Here is a 20,853-nt window from a genome sequence, read left to right as displayed (position 1 = left end):
CAATTTGTCTCCAGAGGAAACTGATGCATCTACGTTATGTTAGATATTTTTCAACAACAAGAGGGATATCTAATACCTGTAAAATGTGAATGATGAGGATTTCTTCCTTTTTTTGCTTCCAAATTGTAAAAGTAGTCATCGAAGGCCCATTTACTTGTGACAATTTTCCTATACCACTAATTAGTGATAGCCGAAATTGTCGCAACTGGTAGGCTCTGTTCACACTGGTTTCATGTTACGTTTTACAGAATCCATGAGAAATATAAGGGATCCTTCTTAAAATACTCCTGCTAACTGGCAAAGGGTCCGTTAGACTAAGCTAAGCTATTCTGCCATCAGGGGCAATGGAAACCTGAAGAAACCATGACATCGGTGTGAACAGAGAACAAGATAGATGTTGACATGTTACAATTCAACCATACCACACAATCAAGAAATGTAATATTTTATGTATGAAAAATGTGATTTTCACCAACGCCAAAATGTCAGAAAGGGTCATGTATGGTAATAATTCAGATTTTTTGGTATTTTAAAGGTAATTCTATGGAAATCTCATACATAAAGTACTTTAGATTAATTACTATATCTGTTGGTCCTATGACCTGGTATTATATAGTAGTTTTACCAATGCAGGTTGAAAACCAGACAAAGAATTTGTTGAAGGTAGAAGTAAAAAAAAAATATTTTGGTGGAATACCGGTATTATTTAATGCAATATATCTCCTAACAAGTCATTTTCTATTGTCCATACATGTTGTTAAAGGCAATACTATTGTTTGGCTCTTAATGTAAATACAATACATTTTACTAAGAAGCCTTAAATCCAGAATATCATCATGTTAGGCAAAGTAAAATAAAAATGTGGCAAATTTGAGGACATTACCAGCAAGTGTGTGGTCATGAGTGGGCCCACTATATTGTCCTCACATTATCTTAAATTGACCAAGTGACATCTATTCGGTCAGTGGTCACACTCTGATGAGAGAAAGGTCATGATAAACGAGAAGACTGGGTTAAGAAGAACCAAATATATTAAAATATTTCTAGCTCTAAGGCTGAATTCAAATGCAGAAAAATACAATAACCGTTAATAAATACCTTTCCGCTTGGAAGACCTAACTCCTTAAGAACTTGAAAGATCACTTTTTCTGTTTTTCCAGATGCAAATGTTCTTGTAATACTGCGAGATAAATTAACACATCGATGGTTAATAATATTAACATATCCAGACATCACTAGATTGTTAGGCTTTACCTAGGAACATTGACCAAGAGATGTAAAAAAAACAAAACCACCAACTATAAGGATTATATGGGCTAACCTCACTCCATCAATGGGATCATCACTTCATGATGTTTAGGAGATTTGGTGGTATCATTTTTGTTGGCAATAACCAAGCTTGTTCCTTATGATTTATCATGAATATAAGAGAGGGTCTCTTGGAGGAGAAGTGTAGTGAATAATGAGGTGGTGTGGGGGACTCATGCCTGGCCTATCAAGATGCATTGGAGAGCTGTTCAATCAACAAATGACTATGTACAGGCAAATTAACTTTCTCTTATTTCTGGTAATTAATATCCACCAAAACTATTATTAAACTATTATTCAGTTTCCGGGAGAATTATCCATCCAAGAGCAAAGAGAAATACATGTATTGTCCTCAAACAGAGATATCAATCAGCAAAGAGAATATGTCTGCTCGATAAATCCCATAATATCTTTACACCAGATCCCTTCTATTTATGCAGAAGGCAACCTACACCTTAGAGGGTTTATGAGAATATAAAAAAAAGTCTCCTATTTTTAACAAAAACTCCTGTCCATGAGCTGTGTTAGTTGTTGGCGTTCAGCCCATTTCACGTTAATTGTGTCTGAGCTGCAATACCAGACAAAGCCCATGGCCAAGGGCAGCGCTGTTTCCGGAAAAATAGAAAATTTTTATATTGTCATAAAACTTATTTTTAATGATAGGCAATATTGTAATGTCACATAACTGCACAATTATAGTACTAACGTAAAAAAAATTGATCTGTTATGTTAAGATGTTATTTTATAATTTAAAAATGAATGGAAATAATTGGGTGGAGGGGAGATCAGAAAATGAATCATTTTTGTTTTTGATAAGATAACAGTAAGAAATTAACAAATCTAAACCTTAATTAATACACCAATATTAAACTATTTTGTGCTATACATTCAAGTGTGCACGGTCGGCTGAGGCAAAATACTCAATTACTTTCAGCCGTCATACATCAGCGACCTATGAGATACTGAGCATGTATTTAGTCCACAATTGAGTTATAAGAGGACGTCAGCTCTCAGGAGTATGTTTTCCAGAGAAACTGCCTGTCAAGCAAATGACCCAGAACCAACAGCTCTGTCACGTCTCCAACCCTCCATACAATGCCTGGCTCCTTGCCTCTCACATAGTCAATGTTTCTGCTGTCTTCATGAAACTCCCCAACAAATAGTCATATCTATGAACTTAACAAAGGAAAAAAGTTTGATCTGGACACAATCTTCACCCAGTTTACAGACAGCAGTTCCCTATTATTATGCTATTATTGGAAGTGCCCTGTATAGCTTCAGGAGAGATCTGATTTTAAAATGCAAGAGGAACATGCAGCAATTTGCATAGATATGCAAGGCAATTATTGGGAACAGGACCTTTTCTTCAAAATTTCATATTATTTTCCATGGAAGAAGCTAATGGTGGTCTACTGGGTCATATGCCTCGGGTGGTCGGTGCTATGGGGGTGCAAACAAGCCGTTTTGTCTTGGCTATAATATTTAAATAGAGGGATGGGGCAGAAAACGGAACCTTTGCTCCGGATAAAGGAAAGCCTAGTTACAGCTCTGTACTATCTGGCTTTCCAAAGCTAAACAGAGTATTTACAGTGGTAACATTATATTACAGGATTGCTTATTCTTGTACCGAGCTGTAATACAGTACCTATAAAAATCTGTGGGTCCATTCTCTACCTCCATATGACTCCAAATTCATTCGAAAGCATACAGAGGTTTTTTGTTGCATTCATATGATAGCCCCAAAAAAATAATTCATGCTTCTAGAGGAGAATACCTCCATAGCTGTACAGAGGCATCATAGAGTAGTATCAGGCCACAGGGAGTCTGTATGCCCCCGTACAGGCTCTGTGCAACCTTATATTAGGATTTATTGAAAGGGTAACTGATAAAGCATATATTATTACTTATGACCAATACAACAAAAATGAATAAATGACACTACTATTGTTCAAATACAACAAAAATTTATAAATGACACTACTATTGTTCCAACTGAGTGTATAGTAACTGACAAGCACACTGTTCTTTCCTTTATTTCAGTACTGTAACTCCTTACCTTCGGACTGGGATTTTTCCATTTATATTTGTGAGAAATGTGAGTTTCATCCAGCTGAAATACACAAAGAGTTGTCAGAGATCTATTAAATATAATGTAGATATTTGAGGTAACCATTAGAATTTCATAGATGAGCTTGAAAATATCTGCCTGCCCCAATTTTGTGCCTCTTTTTTACTATTAAAAAGTGGTGGCACACTTTTTTTTCATCCATATTATTTCATTGGAATGAATGAACAGCTATACGCCAATTTTCTGGTGAGAAAAAGACGCAAATTATGGTGCACGCCATATTTGCTTGATATTTTGTGACTTTGTCATATAACGATTCTCAGGGTACTTAAAAAAAAAGTAGGTGGCGCTTAGCAGGTTGGGCGGGGTTACCCACAGCCAAAAGATTTACTATAATTTACATCAGAAGAGAACATAAATTATAACGGAAATCTACACCAGCTACGAGATGAACAGCCGAATATGTGAAAAATTTATTAAGAGGCTTTCTGCAGGCTTCAATCTAAGACTAGCATATGAAACACAAGTCTTAGGCCGAATTCAGATAACCGTAGTATACTTCTGTGTGACGGCCGTTAAAACAACGGCCGTCACACGGACACATGTATTTCAATGGGGCCGTTCACACGGCCATTGTTTCAATGGACCGTGTGAAGTTCCTGTTGAAAAATAGAACATGTTCTATTTTCTTCCGTTTTCATGGACCCCTCGATAGACTCAATTCTATGGGCATCCGTGACAACGGGATCGGCACGTGTGCAACTCGGACGTGAAAAACTGCTGTTTGCACTCGTTCGTGTGAATCTGGTCTTAGTAAATTCTCCCAAATGTATCCAGTCTGGGCAATCCCCTGTGAGCAACACCTTAAAGGAGTTTTCTAGGACTTTTAATATCGATGGCCTATCCTTAATACAGGCCATCAGTATCAGCTTGGTGGGGGACTGACTCCCAGCACCCCAACCGATCAGCTTAATGAAAAGAACGCGGCTCTCCTGCGAACATCGCGTCCCCTTTATTATTTACCAGGGACAGCTATGTACATTTTGTAATGGCTGTGCCTGTTTTTTCAGCTCACTGCTATTCAGTCCCATTCAAGTGTATGGGATTGAGCTTCAATCCCCGTCACAGCCACTACAAAATGTACGGAGTTATGCAAGCGCCACAAACCCTTTTAGTCATCTGATCGAGGGGAGTGCCAACACCCATCTGATATTTATTGGCTATCCTAAGGATAGGCCATCAATATTAAAGTCCTAGAAACCCTTTTAATATACAGATGTAACCAAGTTCATCTGGACACCGATAACTTGCTGCAGCGTGATATCACACAACAAAAGCCATTGAAAAAGTCACATCTGTTTACATCAGTAAAGTACTGTGCAAATGTTTTAGGCAGTTGTGGAAAAATGCTGCAAAGAAAGAATGCTTTCAAAAATAGAAGTGTTAATAGTTTTTTTATCAATTAACAAAATACAAAGTGAATGAACAGAATAGAAATCTATATAAAATCAATATTTGGTGTGACCGCCCTTTACCTTCAAAACAGCTTCAATTCTTCTAGGTACACTTGCACACAGCTTTTTGAAGGAACTCTGCAGTGAGATTGTTCCAAACATCTTGAAGAACTGACCACAGATGTTCTGTGAATGTAGGCTTCCTCAAATCCTTGTGTTCTTTTCATGTAATCCCAAACAGACTCGATGATGTTGAGATCAGGGCTCTGTGGGGGCCATATCATCATTTCAAGCGCTCCTTGTTCTTCTCTATGCTGAAGAAAGTTCTTAATGACATAGGCTGTATGTTTGGGGTCGTTGCCCTGCTGCAGAATAAATTTGGAGCCAATCAGACGCCCACCTGATGGTATTGCATGATAGATAGGTATCTGCCTCTATTTCTCAGCATTGAGGACACCAATAATCCTGATCAAATCCCCACCTCCATTTGCTGAAATGCTGCCCCAAACTTGCAAGAACCCTCCCCATGCTTTACTGTTGCCTGCAGACACTTATTATTCTACCGCTCTCCAACCCTTCGGGGAATAAACTGCCTTCTGCTGCAGCCAAATATTTAAAATTTTGACTCATCAGTTCAGAGCAGCTGCTGCAATTTGCTGCACCCCAGTTCCCATATTTTTGTGTATAGTTGAGTTTCTTGGCCTTGTTTCCACGTAGTAAGTATGGCTAATTGGCCGCAATTCTTCCATGAAGACCACTTCTGGCCAGACTTCTCTGAACAGTAGATGTATGTACCTGGGTCCCACTGGTTTCTGCCAGTAGCCAGTTCTGAGTTGATGGCACTGCTGGACATTTTACGATTTTGAAGGAAAGAAAGTAAGCATGTGTCTTTGATCTGCTGCACTGTTTCCTTGGCCGACCACTGCGTATATGGTCCTGAACATTGCTTGCTTCTTTGTGCTTCTTCAAAAGAGCTTGAACAGCACATCGTAAAACCACAGTCTGGTTTGACATTTGCCTGGGAGAGACCTTGCTGATGCAGTATAACTACCTTGTGTCTTGTTGCTGTGCTCAGTCTTGCCATGATGGACCTGTGACATGAAACTGTCTTCCACAACCTCACCATTGTAGCAGCGTTTGGCTGTTCCTCACCTAGTTTTAAGCCTCCCAGCTGTTTCTGTTACAGTTAATGACTGCGTTTCAACCTACATATGAAAATGATCATCATTATCAGCTGTTTGGTATAACTGGTTAATCATACACCTGACTATAACACTACAAAATCCATAACTTGTACGTATGTGTACCTAGTAGAATTTATGCTGTTTTAAAGGCAGAGGGTGGTCACACCAAATATTGATTTGATTTAGATTTCCCTTCTGTTCATTCACTTTGTATTTTGTTAATTGATAAAAATAAACTATTAACACTTTTATTTTTGAAAGCATTCTTACTTTGCAGTATTTTTCCACAACTGCCTAAATTTTTTACACAGTACCATATGAAATTAATTTAATAAAATTTATCAGTCTGTAGAGCAAGCAGAGATCTTCCAGTGAATTTAAACAAAAGGCATTTTAGTACACATTGATTAAGAGCTTTGCCAGGAAAACTCTTTTACGGTCATACAAAAGTTTGCGAAAGCATATAAATGGAATAATAATCTTTTCATATTAATCATATAATCCTAAAGATAAAAAGTTTAATAAAATCACAAGGTTAAAGTTAAGATAACACTTGTAGAGGTACCCAAGGTGGTGCTTATATAATGCACCCATCATCCTTGGTCCCTAAACGTTTAGCATCATAGCTGTTAAATTGACAATCATTTAATTGTTCCCTGCTGCACCTCTCCCCACAATACCTAGTGTTCTTATTGATACAGGTAACACTGACTGGTAAAAATGTAAAGTTAAATCAATGAATTAAAGAAAGAAAAAAAAAGGAAATAAACCTCAATCTCCAATTAAATGGTACGGCAGGCGACCGCCTACTCATCCTACCCCTCGTCCTTCCCTTGTGGCCTATTCCTGTAGCTCTTGAGTACCTCTCTTCTATTTTTCTAATAATTAGAATAAGTGTTATATTAAGATACTACAGTTTTATGGGTTTCTATCTCTCCCGATTTATTGTTGATGCCCCTCCATTTTTCTCCTTCTGTCTCTCTTACCTTTTTTTTTTTTCATTCTCGTCATAAAGTTTAATAAAGCCGGCCACTATAGTGAACATTACCTTTAGACATAAGTATTCTGATAAGTGAACAATGGAAAAAACAAAATCAAGATAAATAATTTGCATCAAGACAAATATGGTCTACCAGGACTGCCCTACATTAACCACTAAATGAGGCAAAATAACGTAAAATGGTCCAATATATAGGTGTCCATTGTTCTAATACCGTTGTCAAAACAATTATTTATAACCTTACGACCTTAATCTCTCTACATAGATCCAAATAGGAATTTACTCCCTAAGGCTCTATTCACATCCCGTTTATAAGTTATGTCAGCAGTACAATTTTGGATAGGGAAAAAGTATCCAAAAATCTCTTGTGATTTATCCATAGGTTTATATTGACCAAATGTATGCCAAAAGAGTGGCCTATGTAGCATATATTTGCTATATAAACAGCTGTATTGAAAATCGTATATGCTTTCTAATACAAGTGAATTCGGCAAATGGGTGCACACTGAACTTAAGGCCATAAACGGATAGAGTTTAACCTGTGCCTATGATGTTGTGTTTCTGACTGGCATGTTTGATCTGGATCTGCATATTTACATATAATAATGTTACTTTAATACTGATTGTTTGCAACTGTTTCATTATTTTCATTATTATTTCTACATTTAGAGTGTTTTTCCGAGCTTATGAAAAACACAGAAAAGTACCTATATATGTCTGAATTGTCACCAGATGATGCCACCATAGCTCAGAAGTAGTTATTTTTCCTTTTCATTATGTTGCATAGCTCTTTGCAGCACTGTTGTTTTCATTTTGCTAGGGCTTGCTGTGGGCGGGATTTCCATGTAAAGGACTGCATTTCCCATGATTCCTCCCTCTTCTCACAAACATGGCCTATATTTACAGCTGCCTGCATGCCCCTTTATTGCAAAGTGATATGTAGTGCTGTAATCACTCACTGTCTGCTACTGAGACACAACTCTGCTGCTAGACTGCAAACAATCTGCTGTCCAGCATGTGAAACACGATCCCTCCAGAGACAGGGATGGAGCGGGACAAAAGTCGAGATAGGAGGCATGTGATTTGTGATGTTCAGCAATACAGGAAGGGGGTGAGGGGAGATAACCACGTGTTAAGTGTATGAGATGTCACTCAAGCAGTAGATAAACACCAGGAATAATGGTCATGTGACTGCACGTGAGACTGGCTTGCAGAGACCTCACAGCTACAGACAGTACATTAGTAAGTGATAAATCTTATTGCAGTTAAACCATCTGTGCACAATTTTTAAGACCTTTAATTCTCAAATTAACACACTGAACTTGTGTATTTAGTTAGCTCATTTATCTAATATTCAGAATAAAAAATATATTATTTCATGTTGTTTGGCTATGTTCACATTACGTTCAATGTTTAGAGTCAGTGTATGTGCCTGGAAATAAAGGGTCCATAGATCTCTAGGGGCATGAAAGATGCCAAAAGAGCCAGCTGGGCAGGAATAGATTGGTGTACCATTTTTTTCACCTATAGAGAAGGACAGACTGTTGCGGTTTCATATACAGTTAGCCACTGTGAAAAAAAAATACAAAAATTCATACACTTATTTAAAATTTTTGCTTCGGTGGCTTAGAAGGATGTATGCAACCTTATGCCATACAATTGCATATGTTGGAGCTTTACCTTTGGCACATATGTCAAGAAAAAGGAAAAAACGGGAACAGAGCCTTTGATGATTTGTCTTCTTCTGCTGCACACTTCTCCAATATATTTTTAATATAATGTTAAATTAAACAATTTGCTAAATTGGAATATTTATCATGATGTAGCAGTGGAGCCTGTCCGCACATTATGTGTGGGAAACCAATAATGGGGGCTTTACATCCAATTCTTGGGTAGGCTCTCCAGTGTTATACACCCTACTGATATTCCTTCCACCAGCCTCATTGTAATCAGCTGTTATTATGCGGTTGGGGCTTTCTTACCCTCAAACGCAAACAACGAATTTGCACTGTGACTGTGCAGCGCGGTGTTTACATCAATAGCGTCTGTCAGTTGTCAGACAGTTCCAGGATATCAGACTCCAGATAGGAGTCCTTGATGAACCAGATAAACAAAAAAGGACAGGGTATTTATGAGCCTATACTGCATCATACAAACATAGGGGCAAATCCACTTTTTTCACAAATGAAAATGTTTGTACGGCCCATGGAAGGACATAGGAATATCTTTAAGTTGCCTAAAGTACACCTATATACATGGAATTTGAGGGCTAAACATTTTAGGAAAATTTGTAAGGTAGCACAGCTTGAGATAATGGCTGCCTGTCTTTCCCTGGTTAATCATCCTTAAACAACCCCATTATAAAAGACTGTATACTGTATGAGAAAGCGGACATTTTGGAAATAACATCCTGATACATCTAAAAATTAAACTTAATATTATTAGTAGTATTTTAATCTACTTAAAGTGTATCTGTAAGGAGACCGGTGCCCTTTAAATGGGGATACCTAAATCAATTCTGCTCATACGGTGAGGCGTCCCCAAATTGGCGCAGTTGAGTTGTGCTCAGTCTTCCGGCTCTGAACTTCATCTGGCTGCAGCAATCTCTGGTTTAGCAACATGATTGACCCTAGTTATGCTTATTGTAATATTATACTAGGTTCAGGAAACAAATAAAAGATAAATTGAGCAATATTTTAATTTTGCTATGGACTTCGACCACTGATAAGGCCCAGGCATCACCATGTTCTGGCTGGTGAGGCCTCAACAGAAAATGTTCGAAAATGTTAGATATTCCCTAATCTACAGAATGTCAAAAGAGGGTTAAACCAGTGGGTAGTAAGGATCATGGAGACAGGCGGGGACACTTTCTGCCATCCTGCTGACCAATTCTTGCCATATGAGATCTATTAGATGTCCCTGCGTGAACGGTTTGATGATCGCTGCTTTTTAACCCACAAAAGTTAAGACAAGCAAAAAAACTGTATAATGATTTTTATAAGCAAAAATAAGCACAAAATTCAAACAGAAAGACTATAACATTTTATACACACACACACACACACACACACACACACACACACACACACACACACACACACACACACACACACACACACACACACACACACACACACACACACACACACACACACACACACACACACACACACACACACACACACACAATGGTTATATAGTAAAGATGGAGTACTGCATGAGAAAAACCTTCCTGTGGGCTTTTAATCCTTGGTTACAAACTCAAAATAGAAAAAAATAAAATAAATGAGTAAATAAAACATTTGCCAAAAGTGGATTAGGTTAAGGTCCTTACTAGTTAAGAGCCATTTACATGGAATCCAATGGTAAGACGTGTTCATAGTATAAAGTGACATTGAAAATGTTTAGAAAATTGATTGTATGTGCATAAACATTTAAACAAACCTGGGGACTGGTATATAAAATTGCTGCCATTATTAAAATGCGAGTAAAGCAATGCCAAGATTTATTACTTACTGGAAAGTGCTCCATCAGGTCTGATGGCTTAGAAATCACCATGTACAAATGGATCACACGGCACCAAGAAAGGACACTGAGCAAAAAAGGCACACAAAAGAAGACTCCTGCCATAAGGCCCTTAAGGACCATGCCAATTTTGGCCTTGGGGAGAGGCCTATTTGTATCCTGCAGGAATAACTTCTATAATATATTTTCATCTGCTTTTTTTTTTTTGCGGGATGGTTGTACTTTATGTAGGTGCCACTGTTGGGTACATTTACATTAGCAACATACTGTAGATAATATACTGTAGAGCACTATTATCCAAGTATTAAATAGGGACACATAATAAGAACAACATATCCATCAACGGCAGCTTGTTGAGAGTTTCTAAGCAGAAAAATGTGAGAAGACTCTTGACACACTGTAACAGAAGGCAAGCAAGCCACTTGAGTGATTTATGTTTCCTAAATTTAGGGAACTCAGATTAAAATGTCCACAAACCACATGGAATAAGATATACTATTGTCAGTTTATACTTATATATATTATCGACAAGACAGAGGCCAACTTAACTTCCTCCCAGGCCCCTAAAATGTGGCAGGGACTATGATCAAATACTGAGGGCCCCTCATCTGATTAGCCAAGAGGGACCACGTAGCCTTATCTAACTTTCTTACTCAGGTACTGTAGTTGAGAGAAAATGGTTCCTCTTGGCCAAAATACATAATTGTAACAAAATGAATACCATACATAATATAGAAAACAAATAGCAAACAGACACATGGAAGACACTTACTGTTTTTTGAGACAAGTCATTGGACTGACGTTGTTGGCTCTAAAGTTATGCGTGATAGATTTTAGCCCTTCTACCCATTGCTGAAAGACATACAAACACAGTGTACAAATAAGGAAAATCACTCCATATAAGACATGCAGTGCAACAATAGCAAGACTTGCACCAACTCCATTACAACTCTTTTCTTTACACTTAATATTGTAAAAATATCAAGACAGAAGAAGAACAAGAATAAGTCGCATCAAGACAATTGACACCTGGTTTCTGACACCAAACACACACACACAGCCTTCCCCCAACAACTGATGGAAGTTATATATTCTTCATTAAATAGTCTTTAAGATAAATTACTATAATGTTTACAAATATATACTAAAGTATATAAATCAGTCTGAACTTAGGCCTCGTTCACATCTGCCTTGGAGGCACCATTACTGGCCTCCGTCGCAGATCCGGCCGAGATTACCGGAGACAATAGTGCAGCATGATGTGCTATTGTCTCTGGAAAAATCATGGTCACCCCGACAGAAAGCCGACAGAACCTATTAAAGTCAATGACTTCCGTCGGCGATGTCCATTGTGCAATGGAACCGTTGCTTCAAATATTCCCTTGTTCTGCTTCTCTGATGGAGCAGAATAACAGAAAACACTGACGCAGGTGTGAACTTAGCCTTAGCTGGGATCCCATTATGGTGATCATAAAAGTCATCCCTACCGTTTCCTACATGGCATGATATCCTTAAAGCTTGCCCAGAGCAGTGTGAGAATCCGCTCCATCCTCTATATACAAGTTAGGCCCCATGCACAAGAACGTAAAAACGCCCGTAATTACGGCACGTTTTTACGGGCCCATGGACTTCTATTGGCCATGGGTACCTCCCCGTATGCTTACGGGAAGGTGCCCGTGCCGTTGAAAAATATAGAACATGTCCTATTTCAGGCCGTAATTACGGCACGGCAGGTCCATAGAAGTCTATGGGGCTCCCGTAATTACGGGTGACTACGTGTGTGCACCCGTAATTACGGGAGCGTTGCTAGGCGACGTCAGGGGATAGTCACTGTCCAGGGTGCTGAAAGAGTTAAACGATCTGCCGTAACTGTTTCAGCACCCTGGACAGTGACTTCCGATCACAATATAGATAAACCTGTAAAAAAAAAAAAGACTTTCATACTTACCCAGAACTCCCTGCTTCTTCCTCCAGTCCGGCCTCCTGGGATGACGTTTCAGCCCATGTGACCGCTGCAGCCAATCACAGGCTGCAGCGGTCACATGGACTGCCGCGTCATCCAGGGAGGTCGGACTGGATGTCAAGAGAGGGACGCATCACCAAGACAACGGCCAGGTAAGTATGAATTTGTTTTACTTTTTCTGCGGAAAGGGCTGTCCCTTCTCTCTATCCTGCACTGATAGAGAGAAGGGGCTGCCGATTAGTGCAGTGCAATTTTGCAGCAAAAACGTGCCCGTAAATACGGGTGGAATACGGGTGACACCGGACCCGTATTTACGGGCACGGGTCCGTAAATACTGGTGCAATACGGGTCGAATACGTGTGACCAAGGACCCGTATTTACGGGAGCACAAAAATACGATTGTGTGCATGAGGCCTTACACTTTGTTCTCACGTAGCAGAAATGCTGCAGATTTCCGTACGAAATTGGAGTAAAGAAAATCTACAGCGGAATTGAGTAGCAGCATAGTAGATGAGATTTAAACAAATCCCACAAATAGTTTTATATATATATATATATATATATATATATATATATATATATATATATACATACACAAAATGACCATAGAACAAAGTAACGGCACCAGGACTTCAAAGTAGATGAATCAGGGTGGATTTATTCACTTCAAGTGAGCGACCTTTCTCAAGCTACCTATATATATATATATATATATATATATCCACTATACTCACCTTCTCAATCTCCTGCCACTCCCCTGGTTACGCTAGCTTGGCCTCCTTGGTCTCTGTATCCTGGCCTCCAGTAATGATCACAGGCTGCACAGCGGTTACATATGACAACATGTCATCGCTGCAGGACGGGATGCAGAGACGAGCGGGGACCAGACTAACGTCACCAAGGGAGCGACAAAAGATTGTACGGTGAGAATACATTTTTATTTTGTTTTTGCCAAACTGCATGGGTAAATCCGCAAGTAAATTTACATTAAAATCCTGCGGATTTGACACTGCAGCTCCCTCCAAAAAATTCCACAGCAAATACGGTACATGTGAATGCACCCTAAAACTACATTCAAACAACTGTAAAACTGCAGTTTTTCATGTCCGATGTGCACACGTGCGGGACGCGTTATCGCATATCCCCCATAGACTAGAATCTATGGTGGGATGTGCAAAGTGCAAAAAAAGGACCTATTTTCTCACAGACCCTTCACACGCTCCGTTGAAACAACGGTCGTGTGAATGGCCCAATTGGAATACAATTGTTTTAACGGCCGTCACATGGACGTGATACACGCTCGTCTGAATGAGCCCTGAGACTGAGTTTACACATCACGGAATTGTCGCGGATTTGTAACGGATTTGATGCAGATCTCCCCCTTTGCACTGCAAAGGATAAAATCTGCGTTAAAAAATCTACAACAAATTCAGGACGTGTGAACTCAGCTTTACACTTCTGGATACGATCACCTCATGTATTACCCTAGGGCGTTCTGATTCTGAGAAAGCAGACATGGGGAACCCCGAGATCTCTGCATTGTGAGACCCCCAAGTTTATAACATGTTTTTGTGGAAAAGCATTTCATAATGATATTTTTTACATAGTGTATACTGCATGTCATAAAAGACAAAGTTTTCTTAAAAACTAAAGAAAAAGTAAAGTAAAAAACAAAGCAACCACATCAATTAAAAGAACAGGTTTAGAATCCCAGGGGACACATTGTAGTCTCATTTGTGACCCTGGAAAATGACTTTTTTCTTCCTGTGCTTTCAGCAGGTCATTGGGGTATTATTGATTCATGCTTTCCTGCCTTGCCCTGCGATCATACACGTAGACTTGTACAGATGTTACTGTTTCTTTTGTGCAGTCTGATCACTTAGTTAAGCTGGCTTATCTGCAGTCCTATGTCAAACAGAACATGACACATTATACCAGCATGAATGGCGTCAAAGAACTCTCTCATCTGTATATATGCACTTATTGACACTAATCTGGTATTTATATAATGAAATCATGTGGACAAATGTTAATTAGTGCTGCCAGTAGGGGGTGATGATGAGCCAAGAACATTTTCTGCACATTTTCCTTGCTGTGCTACTAGTAGCCTACACTGATACATTTGTATGCCCACCATCACACAAGCAGTGCCAGCCTAGAACTGCTGTATTCATATTAAGGGGGCTATGCAGTAGGTGGAATAACGCCTTGTCGCAATACCTGAGGGTCGGCCTATCACAATACATCCCCATCATGATGACTGCACAAGAGCACTGCAGCATTTAACCTCAGATGACCTGATACTAGCCCTGAATACAGGGATGCTGTTTACCTTCCTCAAGGTTCGATGCATATATACAAGAGAGGCAAACTCTGGAGCAATGCTAGCAAGTTAATATTTTACAAAGGCAAGAGAGGTAAATGTGACTTGGTCGTTTCACACCTCCAGAAAAAAATGCTACGTTTTTCCTGGTGTTTTCGTTGGCGTTTTTCACACCATTTATTTTTTTTTTAAGTCAAAAAAACGCTGCCGCCAGATGTTAGTTTTTAGTCTATGTGAGCTATTGAAAAAGGCTACATACAAAGTGTTTTGCTTTGTCGCGCTTTTGTGTCGTTTTTGGGTTCAGTGCAGTTTTATTTTATTTACAAAGCACAGCCTATTTCAGGCATTTTTCTTATAGACTTCTCTTTAGGACTATAGGAGTTTTTACGTGCGTTTTTTTTAAAATATAGTTTAAAATGCCAGACAAAAACACAGTGTAATGGCAGCTGCCTTAAAACAAACTGGCAGATGAGTATACACTGACCTTAAAGCCTTGTTCTCACAGGGCAGTTTAGAGTGCAGTTTTTGATGCATTTATTTTTTTTAACATTAAACCAGTAATGGAAGAGAAATACACAGAAAACATGTATTTTATTTTTTTACACCACTCCTGTCTTAATTCAAAGAATTCTACACGTGTACAGTGCATCATTGTATTACTTGTTACCATACATGGTGGAAAGGGGGGCGTCAATAGAAGGTATGGCACAGGGCACCAACAAAACTAAGGCCGGTCCTGCTGATGGGCTACAAGGGACATGAAGAAGAATAAATTACAGCGCAAATCTACGCTAGCACATAGATTTGCACGAACGGCTAGAAATGCGCCTTTTTAATTTAATTCTATTTGATTAAATTTATTTGGGGACTCTGCAGCTGAGACCAGCTCACTGCTATCATCATAATAACCGTCTCGCGAGGTTGATTTCCATCAAATCACAGAGTGAACACCCAGCATTAGGCCTCTTTCAGACGAGCATATTTGTAAATGTCCATAATACGGATTTGTAATAGTACAGATGATATTGCATCAGTATTGCATCAGTATTACAGATCCGTATAACTGAAGGGCTGTCTACTAGGGAGAAAATTTAATGACATAGGACAGTCACTTTGAAAAACGGATGATATATGGCCCAAACACGGGTGCATCCCTATTTCAATCACTCTCCATAGACTTAAATGGTTAATTTCCATACGCAATACAGATGAAAGTAGTGCATGCTGCATTTTTTAAATACGCATGTACTGTATTTTATACACGCATGTGAATAGCCTCATTGAACAACATTACCCGCAAAAAACTGATGGAATAAGGATGCAAAATACGCTCGTCTGAAAGAGGCCTTAGGGCGGTTTCCCACGTGTTATTTTGATGCTATTTTTTATGATGTTTTTGAATCCCAGATCAAGTGTAAATTGTAAAGGGAAGTATATAAGATAGATTCTACTTTTCCACTTTTTTAATCCACTCCTGGCTGTGGCTTAAAAAACGACATCAAAATGGCTCGTGTGAAGCCCCTCATACACGTTCACTCAATAGCGCCAACTCAATAAACCAATTAAACAATCCGTAGGATTTTGGAAAGAGAGACAGAAAACCTATACAACCATGAAACACATTCTGCTTTTATTGCATTGAAACTAATGGTCCCAGTGTTACTGTCCATCTTATTTCTCTTTTAAATGTTTCATACTTAACATAATCTCATCAATAAGAATTGAGTTTCATTTGCAATCTCTTCCTTCATAGGGATCAATACCAATATAATAAAACACAGTAAACATATTAACTGTAATGAGGAAGTGTATCTACAGAGATTCGCTGCAAAATGTACACAAACATACATAAGGAGAGCAATAAGTGATCCGAGAAGGTAACATAATCCTCCTTATCCACTTGGGACCATTATTATTTGAATAACGATCACAGACCCACATTGTCCCATTGTTCTATTGCAACATATTCTCTGGCACACCTGACAAGAGAAAGAGAACCCCGAAACATACCGTGAGACCCTATTGAACAGAGTACATGCAGGTCTCAACACACTTGCCAAAGATGTATATACTGTAGTTCTCCTTCTACAATATTATGGTAGATTCACACAGAACTTCTGTTTTCTAAGACCAAAGGAGGAGACCAGTACTATTAACTACTCAAAACCCCATTTTCATTCACCCTTTTAGGGTTACAAAGAGCACCTCTTGCTCTGGAGGATCTGTCCTGTCCTTGATTACGCAAACAACCCATTGATTTGCATGAGAGCGGTGTAATGCATAATTTCCCCTGTGGCGGTGCTGCAGGGAAATTGAACACTAAGGGCATGCCCACACGTGGCGGATTTCCTCCGCAACTGTCCGCATCAATGCCGCACAGAATCTGCGTTGCAGATTCTGCGGCGGATCTGCCCAAAATGTGCAGTAAATTGATGCGGACTAGCTGCTGCGGACTGCGGTAAAAGTGCTTCCCTTCTCTCTATCAGTGCAGGATAGAGAGAAGGGCCAGCACTTTCCCTAGTGAAAGTAAACTAATTTCATACTTACCGGCCGTTGTCTTGGTGACGCGTCCCTCTTTCGGCATCCAGCCCGACCTCCCTGGATGACGCGGCAGTCCATGTGACCGCTGCAGCCTGTGATTGGCTGCAGCCGTCACTTAGACTGAAACATCATCCTGGGAAGCCGGACTGGAGACAGAAGCAGGGAGTTCTCGGTAAGTATGAACTTCTATTTTTTTTACAGGTTGCTGTATATTGGGATCGGTAGTCACTGTCCAGGGTGCAGAAACAGTTACTGCCGATCGCTTAACTCTTTCAGCACCCTGGACAGTGACTATTTACTGACGTCTCCTAGCAACGCTCCCGTAATTACGGGAGCCCCATTGACTTCCTCAGTCTGGCTGTAGACCTAGAAATACATAGGTCCAGCCAGAATGAAGAAATGTCATGTCAAAAAAGCAAGACGCATCCGCAGCACACATAACATGTGCATGACAGCTGCGGACTTCATTGCGGAAATTAGAATCTCCATTGAAGTCAATGGAGAAATTCCGCCATGAGTCCGCAACCAGTCCGCCACAACTCCGCAACATCCATTGCATGTTGCGGACACCAAATTCCGCACCGCAGCCTATGCTCCGCAACGGAATTTTCAGCCTCGTCTAAACGAACCCTACTAAATAGAAGTGGAAGTCAATGGAGAAACGGCTCCGCTGCGGATTAACGCTGCGGAGTGTCCGCAGCGGAATTCAAGAGCAATTCCGCCACGTGTGGCTTTGCCCTTACTGAAGATTTCCCCACAGATTACAGCTGATCAGTAGAGGTCCCATCAGGGCAACACTATGTAGTGTCACTTTTTAGAGATGTTCTGCTTGTACTAGTTAAATGACTATAACTTTTTTTTTTTTTTTTTAAAGTATAACAGTGATTTATCTTTTTCATTAACGATATGGCTTTGTCTTTTCTACGGGAGTTTCACGAAAACCGTCTAACAGTAAAACTGTCTTTGTTGGACAACCACTCGCAGCATATCTTTAATTTGTTGCACTGGTCTTAAAAAATTAAAGCTGTGTTGTGATTGGTTGCTATGGGCCATTTTCATGAATCACCCCATGGTATTTTTTTTAGAATAATTGGGTGTTTAGCATATGAAAAATTATAAAAAAAAATATAACTTCTGCTGCACTGACAAATTCTAATTATTTTTTGTTAATCACTTAGGGTAACTCTAAAATAAAATTTATATTTGTGCCTGATAAAGTCTCCCATTTATTTTAATGTATTACTTTTTTGCAACTTGTCCTCCAGAAGATCAGAAAATACCTTTTGGGGGACATTATTTATTTAATCATTATTAAATAATTTTTGTTACACTACATATTTTGCATAAATTTGGAGCTGTTATAGCAGCCCCAGTTATAAGACATAACAGCCCTGATAAAAATAAATTGTTTACTTCCAGTGGATAAACTTTGTCCATGGTCACGTGATGGACACACAGGTGCGTGACTCGTTACAGTTACAGTATGTGTATCAGGGCTTTGTCTTCTAACGATCCCAGCACCTGTGTGTCCATCACATGACCATGGACAGAAAGTTATCCCGCTGATGTAAACAATGAGTGTTCCTACTGAATAACAACAAGCAGAGATCTTGGAAACCGTGAGGAATTAATACAGAAAGAATATTGGAAGATTGTATAACTTTTAATTATACAAAAAATAACATTAATTTGCTGAAACCGGACAACCCCTTTAATGACCAAAGTAAAAACACGGGTTGAGGTTGTTAAGGGGTTGCACTATAGTTGGGGGTTACTGTCAGGCAACTCGTACAGTATTTTCATCAATAATTTGAATCATAATTTGTGAGCCAAACCTAGTAGTGGATCCAAACATGGAAGAGGTGTAAATCTTTCCATTATACTTTTTTTCTGTGTAGGTTTCGATCCTAGTTCCGGCCTACAAATACTGATGCAAAATATTGCCGTGTGAAAGAGAGCTTACAGATTTTACATCAGGTCCATGGAAGCCTCAGGTTACGATACTTTTGGACGGTAATACTTAAACAAGACTCATTGAAAGGAATCTCCTAAACATTGCAAAAGTCACAATTTGCTCAAAAAAGATTTACTTTTGTGGCATTAACGCCGCTCACAACACTTTACCAAAAAGCAACCATAGAGAAAATAAAGCATTACACAGTACCTGTTAAAATCAATGGACTGTTCAACCACAAAAAATGCTGAGTCTTGCAGAGTGAGGTCTTGTTCACACTGTACAGTTTTTTTGCATGTATTTTTTGCGCTAAATCCAGAATTGGATCCAGGAAAGAAGACACTGTAAGGCCTGCCCATACATATTTCTTCTGTTTAGGTTTAGTCCCTTATTTTGGCTTAAAACATACATGCAAAATCTGCAGCAAATCTGCACTGTGTGAACAAGGCCTGAGAGTAAGTAAGGGTCTTCTTCCACAGCTCGACATGAGCCGTGTAAAAGAGCGCCGATCAACGAGGCAGCTTATTGATTGGCGCTTGTTTCCTTCTCTCACAAGGAGCAATGCATGGGGACGAGCCATTATTACTACGATTGTTGGTCCCCATACATTTCCATCGTGTCGACAGCACGTCTCCCTATTTACACATGGAGATGTGCTGCCGACAACGATAATATTTCATGCTTATTAAGCGTTCGCTCGTTCATAGGCTGATCGTTGCCCTGTTTACACAGGGCAATGATCCAGAACGAGTGTTCATATGAACGCTAGTTTGCCCGATCATTGCCCCATGTAAAAGGGCCCTAACACCTCTCTTCTCTGGCTGATGGATGAGGGTCCTGAACTCTATATCCGGATAATATGATAAGAATTGTTAGCGTAATCTTAAAACTCACTTGCAACCTGTTTTAAGGGAGACTATTCACAAATAGGAAGACCTTTGTGGTCTGTGGTTACTGTAATAACCAATCCTTGCCAAGCTGACATAAGTCATCCAGTAATTGACAGGAGCAAATTAGAGTAGCCACAGAAACATAGTATTAACATAAGCAGTGTTTAATTGTAAAATACCTTAGCTACTTCGACGTTCTCTGCTACCATGTAAGTAAAGTTGATGTTCACCAGGTCTGTACCGGAGCAGACGCACACTATACGGCCTTCTATTTCATTTTCGGCTTTTCCGGCAGACTCCAGTGCAGACAGTATTTTTGGATCCTGGACCAGAGGACAAAGCTCGATTTAATATCACAAAGCATTTTATTAAAATATACAGAACATGTCTTTTAAGCAATGACTATGCAGGCAGCAAATGACTAAAAGATTATTCAAAAGGTGACAACCAATATGGCTGCAATTCCAGTTGTCTCTTCCAAAACAGCGCTGTCTACTTATAGGAATCACCTATTCACTGATAACCGAGTCATGTTTTAAAGCTTTAGAAAGAGTTGAACATTGACTTACATGGGTCAAGCTACATCTACATGTTCATCTATAGGTGGCACCACAGACACTGGGTTTTTTTCTCTGGAAGATAG

General features: G+C 39.4%; 1 protein-coding gene across 1 annotated transcript in view; it reads right to left on the bottom strand.

The window, feature by feature from the left end:
- The window catches only part of LOC142708468 (1-phosphatidylinositol 4,5-bisphosphate phosphodiesterase beta-4-like), a gene marked incomplete at its 3' end in the record, with an annotated part of 57,606 nt that overhangs the window by 20,946 nt on the left and 15,807 nt on the right, over window positions 1-20,853 (bottom strand). The window contains exons 4-7 of the mRNA XM_075848394.1: window positions 20,390-20,533; window positions 11,312-11,391; window positions 3,365-3,418; window positions 1,099-1,180 (exon numbers count right to left, since the gene is read on the bottom strand). Coding sequence (XP_075704509.1) covers window positions 1,099-1,180; window positions 3,365-3,418; window positions 11,312-11,391; window positions 20,390-20,533 — 360 coding nt within the window. The remainder of the gene's footprint in view (window positions 1-1,098; window positions 1,181-3,364; window positions 3,419-11,311; window positions 11,392-20,389; window positions 20,534-20,853) is intronic.

This window comes from Rhinoderma darwinii, unplaced genomic scaffold (assembly GCF_050947455.1).
Source record: "Rhinoderma darwinii isolate aRhiDar2 unplaced genomic scaffold, aRhiDar2.hap1 Scaffold_3945, whole genome shotgun sequence".
Taxonomy (NCBI): Eukaryota; Metazoa; Chordata; class Amphibia; order Anura; family Rhinodermatidae; genus Rhinoderma; species Rhinoderma darwinii.
The sequence above is the reverse complement of the archived record's forward strand: the minus strand, read 5'-3'. Positions and strand labels throughout refer to the sequence as shown.